At 39.4% G+C, this 7,700-nt stretch overlaps 1 protein-coding gene across 1 annotated transcript; it reads left to right on the forward strand.

Annotated features, from left to right (window-relative positions):
- Positions 1–652: 652 nt before the first annotated feature.
- On the forward strand, positions 653–4,717 carry LOC108889548 (T-box transcription factor TBX5-A-like; the record flags this gene model as incomplete). Its single annotated transcript, XM_018686066.2, has 4 exons — positions 653–796; positions 1,633–1,727; positions 3,300–3,419; positions 4,570–4,717. Coding segments are annotated over exons 1-4 (507 nt in total), but the record flags the coding sequence as incomplete, so codon positions are not given.
- Between the last annotated feature and the right edge of the window lie 2,983 nt (positions 4,718–7,700).

Genomic DNA, 7,700 nt, shown 5'->3' on the forward strand with positions numbered 1-7,700 from the left:
GTCTAGAGGACGGTTTTGTTCTTGTTTGTTTTTTTTGAACAAAGTGAGACATCAGTGTGTCTCACTTTGTTCCGGACGTCACCACGTTGCAGTATGACACTAAAACTCATGTCTTTTGTTTTTGGGGACATGAGAAGGAAATAGTATCTCCTATAAGAAAGCGAGGGGCCTGCTTCAATGTGCAGCCTTGTTCTCTCCAAATTAAGTAATCTCTGCTGTAATGTTGGGCATTCTAAAGACAAATAACATCTTTGTTAAATAAATTATATTTATGACAAGAATCGTGGCAGAAGATACACAAACTTCATCTCATTTAAGCAATTTAATATAGATTCAATGTATTATGCTTTTACTCTGAAAGTCCTCCATTTCAAATGAAGTTGATATGTTAATATATTGTGCTTTCCTGTTAGGGTTATTTTGATAATTAATGCTGTGGTAACCCAGAGCTGTAGTTATCATCCTGTAATGCATTCAGCACGTGTGTACTTCCCAAAATGAGAAAACTTTGCGCTCACACAGTAAAAAAAAAGTCTACTTGTGTCTGCTTGTATTTAAATAAACCCACTCAGATCAGTGTGTAACAGTATTAATAAGGAGCTCCGTGTTTTGGGTCTTCCAGCTGGGACGGTAGTTGTCGGAGTCTCCAGTCATGGCGGACCAAGAGGAGACTTTTGGCCTCCAAAACTCTCCTGGTGGCTCGGATTCAAGGGAAGTACAGAGCGATAATAAATCAGAGAAACAGAACGGGACCTCAAGCAAATCCCCGTCGTCGCAGACTACTTACATCCAGCAGGTCAGTATCAGTCGGCGCGTGTAGGCCTCACTCTCACTGCAGCTCTCACTGCAAACCGGGGTCACACATTCTCACTGTAAATGAATCGCCTGTTCATCCGAGTTTTACGTTTCTGCTTTGGATGTTAAAATCCACAAATATCTTAAAACGAGAGGAGAAAATGTCTTCTAATGGGATGTATCAATTTGTGCTGGTTTCCAAAATATATCTTTATACGTATATAAAACTTTTCTGGATCTTATAATTAAGTTGTACTTTGAATATAACTGAGTTGCCTAGGAAACCGACTAGAAAATGAATTAAAGCTAAGCAGTTTCGATAATTTAAGCCAATATTTTATGACTGAATATGAGTGTAAAATTTGGATAATCTGTGCAGGAGAATATGTGCATCCTCGGACACTGATGTGGCTCATTATATTGTATACGATCTGTAGTTTAAATGTGTGTGCTAAAGTCCAACAGGTTTAATACTGCAGAATCTGCAGAATGATTGAGTTCAGGCCGCAGCAAAGTTACTAAGTGGTTACACCGGGTTTACAGTGTAACTACATATCCTACGTTATTTATTGTTTAGACTTGAATGTACGGCAGCTCGGTGGTCCAAAGTTTAACGCATGTTTTTCATATGTATATATATTTATTTACGTTTTACAGTCATTCATTGTTTCATCTGTAGCAGCCGAGGACAGATGTTGTGAAAAACAACACTCTGTTTCACCAACACAGAAGGTCTCAAAACTATGTGCATGCTGGCACCTCTGCGTCAAATTTAAGCAGGCCCCTTTCACAGCAAAGCTACGAGCGCTGTGGACACTAAGATGTTTTATTTTGAAGGGAATGGAGGGAATAAAAGTCTACCTACACGAGAGGGAACTGTGGATGAAGTTTCACGAGGTGGGGACGGAGATGATCATCACCAAAGCCGGAAGGTAAGATGCCAAACTATATATTAAAAAACATTTATCATTATTATGACTGGAGAGCACTAATCACAGAAGAGGGTTTATTGACTGCACGTCTGCTTGTTGATAAGGCTCCTTGCGCCCTGTGTGAGGCCTGTTTGTGAGTTAAAAATGTAGACTATAAGCTTGTTTGGAACCTTTCTTTTCTCGCGTGGGGATTCGGAAATATACAGTGCGTGGAACCACAGAGAAAACACAGAGCATCTGGTGGACGCTTTAGCGCTCTGCAACACCGTGCACAGCCTACATTTTAGTCTGGGTGGCCCTGTTTGGGAAAATGCAAGACCATCGGCCAAGTCAGGCTGAGAGGAACTAATGGACACAACTGTCCTCCAGTGTAAAATACATTTGAGTTTGAGTTGTAACATTTCTTTATGTTCAGTTGTTGGAGCATGTGTTCTGTCATTTGCAATCACTGTATCTGCTCTGTGTGTGTGTGTGTGTGTGTGTGTGTGTGTGTGTGTGTGTGTGTGTGTGTGTGTGTGTGTGTGTGTATCTTGCGTGCCTTGCGTGAATGCAGACACTTCCTGCCTGCAACACTTTTGCATGCAACATGACACGCGGGTGACTGTACATGTGTCCCGCTGTCAGCTCCACGGTTGCCCTCTGACTGCATCCAGTCAAAATAAGGCGCGCCGGCTGAGCGTCAACTTGCATATATGCACGATGACCGGGGGCTGGTGTCTGCTCGTGGCAAATTGTGCCGGTGGGCTCACGCGCGGATTATAAATGGCGTCACATTTATAATTTAACGCAGCTACATTTCATTGTTGCTCCCCCAGTGCGGGCAGGAGGCAGTTGTTTTCTCACAGCTGCACAAAGTCTCCATTATATTCCCGTCAGTCATTTCACTCCTGTTTTTTTTTTCCTATTGGCGTGAAATGATATTGCACAGCAACCCTCCTCGTCCTCAGCCCTTCCTTCTGACTCGCGAGACTACACAGTCGTACTCATATTATGTGTAATTTTTTCTGCTGTATGACAGATACCAAATATCCAAATGATTTACTAAACGGATTCTGCAAAGAAAAAAACTGGCCCATACGGTGGAAAAACGTTTTATAATGCGCAGGTTTCACTCAGACCTAACGCCCTGCCCTGAAAATAGTCCTTACCTTTCCAAACCAAATATGGGCTTTTTTTAAAACCACCCCTCGTGAGCTGACTGTACGCGTTATAGTTAAAGTTTAGTTTAATTTAAGTTTAAGGTTTGGTTTAAGTTGAGCTTAGTTTAGTTCAGTTTGCAAACTGGAATTATTAAAATGTCACGAGCTTTATTCTGAAAACACACATTTGTTTTCATTCATAATTTCATAAAAGTGTGTTTGCACTCGCTAAACGTAATGGTAGAAATGGCCCAGAACTGGACGTGAATTCTGGTTATTTATTCTACAGAGCAGAAAAAACGGGAAAACACACCACACTCTATTTTTTGTTTGTGTGTGTGTGTAGCCTTCTTTTTCCACACTTTGACAGAAATATCATGTACCGCTATATAAACCATCTTTTGTACTTTTTAATTTTTTTTTTTTTTTACAGGCGAATGTTCCCCAGCTTCAAAGTGAAGGTCACGGGACTAAACCCCAAAACTAAATATATTCTCCTGATGGATGTTGTTCCTGCGGACGACCATCGATACAAATTCGCCGACAATAAATGGTATGTAAAATATGGTAATTTTAAAAAGAGAGAGAGAGAAACAAGTTTTTCTTTAATTTTACGCGCAGGTTATTCCATTATAATAGAGGTCATTGCGTTTGGGGGTCGCAGCTACTCTCTCTCTCTCTCTCTCTCTCTCTCTCTCTCTCTCTCTTTCTCTCTCTCTCTGGAGTTTACTCCAACAGGAAATCTTATATTGTTGTCCTGACGGACGAGAATCGGAAGTGAACGTATTCATTCCACGAGAATTATGAACTGTGTGTTTTCCAGCGGTTGCCAAGAAATGTAGTCAGCACAGAGAAAAAGTTTCTGCCGGAGCTAACTTCTCGGCGTTGAATGGATGTTTAATGGCTTTTCCTAAAGCTATACCGGTCTATATGCGCGTTGCAACAAGGCCCTCTTCTTCCTCACAGTGGAGCGTAAACATATTTATTTGGTGTCATGTCGATCTCTCTAACCTTAGTCAGGAATACCGTGTTTGGGTCAGTGCCTCTGAATGAGGAGATACTTAAAAAGGATAATCACATGCCAATACTGCCGATAATGACCTGTCCAAAGCCTGTCCTGGAACTAATTCTCCTCTTGATCTGACAGTGTTGGAAGACACTTTCTACCAGCTCTAATCTGACTACCGCCCTTCCAAAACGAGCATCTTAGAGTATTATATATATAACACACGACACTAATGTAGGTCACTTTATGGATGTATTTAATTCAGAGAAGCTCTAATATAAAGTCGTACACACCCTAGTGCCTTAAACGTTTAAGTAAAGTGCGTAAAGGATCATACTCTGCAGCATAATTAAGAGATTTACTTTCAACAGCCTTAGTGGTTGCTTACTGTGTGTATTTTATTTTATTATTATTTTTACAGTATTTTCATTTTAGAGCTACATGTGTTCATTTTATATTTATTCTTATAATTTTAATTCAATGCTGATATTCCTCCGCTCAATTTCAAACTTGTAATAATAGTACAATGGCTTACATATAATGGAAAATGTTGTCTAATTAACATTTTTGCTCCACGGACACGGTCCAGCTCTTCCAGTGTGTTAAAGCTTGCACCGTTGATAGTTGGCATATGGGTGTCAGCCCGAGGTGTTACAGTATGGCTATGTGTGTGTGTGTGTGTGTGGCTGTGATTCAGGTCCGTGACTGGGAAGGCAGAGCCTGCCATGCCGGGGAGGCTCTACGTTCACCCGGACTCTCCCGCCACTGGGGCGCACTGGATGAGGCAGCTCGTCTCCTTCCAGAAGCTGAAACTGACCAACAACCACCTGGACCCGTTCGGACACGTAGGTGCCTAGGCCTATATCATCTATATTGTTAGATCACATGTATGCGTGTGTGTGTGAGAGAGAGAGTGATAATAGTGACCTGGCACAGCGTTGATCAAAGCGCTTTTTTCTTAGCATTGTCTGTTGCTCAAGGGCACTTCAGCAGCGTGAACGCCGCTTTAGCCCAAGTTTTGTCCCTTCCTACTCACCTACAGGCGCCTTTATCACCCTTTACAAAACAATCGCTGATCAGTGACTAATAACTGTTTTCTTCGTTTAATTTCAAACTCTTGTTTTGCATTTGAAAGAAAATCACCCAGAAAATCAAAGAACTGGACAAAGTGGCGTCAAACACATACTTAGCTGAATCTGAAAAAGGGAGCGACACTGGCACTGTTTTCCAGAGTGAAGACTTTACATTGTTTTTATTATTATTACTTATTATAATATTATAAGTAGTAATATTATTACTATTACTTATATCTATATGATATCCTTAAAAAAACTTTATTTTGAGTGTATTTGTTAAGACTTATGCCACTTATAAGCTGCTTATTTATACCTATTGCACCTTTTATTGTACCACCATCTAAAGATCTTTTTTTAAAAAAAAAAAAAAAAAAAAAAAAAAACTGCACACTCCTACTTGTTTTTCTAAAAATTAAAAAACGTCATTTTGCATGATTAAGCAGCATTAAAGCTGAATGGTGTCTGTTAAATTTCCTTTAAAACATGAAGTTGTGTTTATTCATTGGAGACTTTCTGAATACACACACAGTACAGTCAGTGCTAAAACATAATTACACAAACCTATTTTGTTCATATTTTTTTGTTACATTCTTATAATTTTTTGCTGTTAAAATTTTTAATCTTTCAAACTTTCTCGTTTTTTCTCCAAATGGGATTTGTTGTTTCTGTTGTGGGATTTTGAGAGAGAGAGGGGATTGCTTTAGAAAATTTACAGACAGAAGAACACAGTTTATGGAGTTTTGTTGAAACTGTGGTTGATGGAGTTATAAGGGGGGAAAACATAGTTGATAGATTGTAAGTGTTCATCTTCCAAAAATGCGTCAAAAACATCTGTTTTCACATTTACTATCAGAAAGAGTCAAAAAGTCTTTAAATCTCAGCAAAACTAAGGGCTGATAAATCTCATAGATTAACCATGTTTTTTAGTGTCAGAAGAGGACAGAAAATGGAACTTGCAGCAAGATTAAATCAATCTTAAAAATGAATAATACCTTGAATGTCTTTTAAAAATGTCTTTAATGTCCTTAAACCTCATTTCTGAAAAATGAAACAAACCGTAATTTTTCCCCACATAGTTTTGTTTCAAAGAAAAAGCTAGGTGAATAAATTCCTTGGCAAAGTGATTTTTTTTTAAATATACACTTATGCTTGCCTTAATAATGTACAACAGACCTTATAAATGATCCTTTGGCCCTAATTTGCACACAGTAAAAGCAAAGGAACACAGTATTGTTCTAATGAGTCACCATTACTTTAAGCTGCTGTTTGGAGAGAACCCCATTTTCTAATATTGATTATGAAATCATCGTTTGAATTTAGACTCTTTTCATGCTGCCAGCGTTAAGAGTAAAGTCAGAATAACATGTTTGTTACAGCAGCCTGGAACCTCTTTTGGTACTTTTTGTTGCTGGGGTTTATTATAGCACCCCCTAGATGCATTAAAGTTGCAGACCTCCTGGAAGTCTGCTTTCATAAGTAAAGGGCAGCAGTTGGGCACTTTTTTAGCAAAAAGGAAAGAGGCAATTGCACCCCTCCCCGGCACCTCCACCCCCACCACCCCTCACCCCCACCCTTACCAGCGAGGCACTGCATGGTACCCATTTCCTAACTTTAACTCCTCATTATTCTGAACTCAGTATCTGGCCCCAGGCTTTTGTGATTCCTGTCTTACCCAAAACAGAAAACACAGAAAACATCACCTACTTCATCAACATGTTTCCAGTCTACAAATGAGCCTGTTGGCGGCAGGTTTTCATAAAATTTTGAGTTGATGGGCACAGTGAGGCCTAATTAGATGTCTTGTTGTAGAAACGCAATAGTCACACAATTAGCTTTCTGACTAACAGGCACAGTCGTTAAAGGAAAAAAACAAAAACAGTTATGGTTGGCTTAAGGCACATCAATAGCAGCCCTGTTTTCAAGGACAGAGGTTAAACATAAGCAAGTGAATTAAGTCGAAGTTATTAAGAGTGTTCAGCTAATGTTAATTAGAAGAGTAAAACTGAATAAGGTATAAGAGGGATAAGAAAAAGGTCGTTTATTTAGGTTGTTTTCTGTAAATATGTCATTAAGAGGCTAAAACTTAGAAATAAGACTTTTAAGACGTTTTCATTCTATGTTACAGTAATTGAATATTTATTTCAGTTATTATGCTCACCGGACAGATGAACAGTTATTTACATAGGCTACAGGTAGTGTCAGTTCTTTTACACACATTTGTGTCATTGGTTCTAGTTTGACACTGAATATAAAATGAGACTGCATCCAAGTATTCACAGTTACCAAAGCAAAAAATACATATGTACTCTTGGACACACACACACACACACACACACAATCACTATCTATCGACCTGGCACCTAAAGTGATTGTTGCCTTGCCAAAGCCCAGCTGGTGAAATGAAATTGGAGCGCGGTTGGAATGTGTGCAGCGTTGTAAATTTTGGGTTAAAGTGCATTTTTGATTGGCTGCAGTGGTTCCCGGCTCGCCCCTTCTCTTTTTTTTCTTTTCTTTTTTTTTTTGTGCTGGGAGACAACACCATGGGATTCATAAATGAAATGCTGGTGGTCAGCCAGAAATCGGCTCCATCAGTCTGTTGGTCCAGCTGGTTGAAATAACTTGTAGATGATTTATAATTACAAGCAGAGAGACATGAGACCAAAACATATTGCTGATGTAGATTGGAACGGTTCAGGATGGGGGCCTATAGAGCAGACGTTTTTCTCTCGAAATGTCTGGTAATTAGGCACAC

This window comes from Lates calcarifer, unplaced genomic scaffold, assembly GCF_001640805.2.
Source record: "Lates calcarifer isolate ASB-BC8 unplaced genomic scaffold, TLL_Latcal_v3 _unitig_1582_quiver_1837, whole genome shotgun sequence".
Taxonomy (NCBI): domain Eukaryota; kingdom Metazoa; phylum Chordata; class Actinopteri; family Centropomidae; genus Lates; species Lates calcarifer.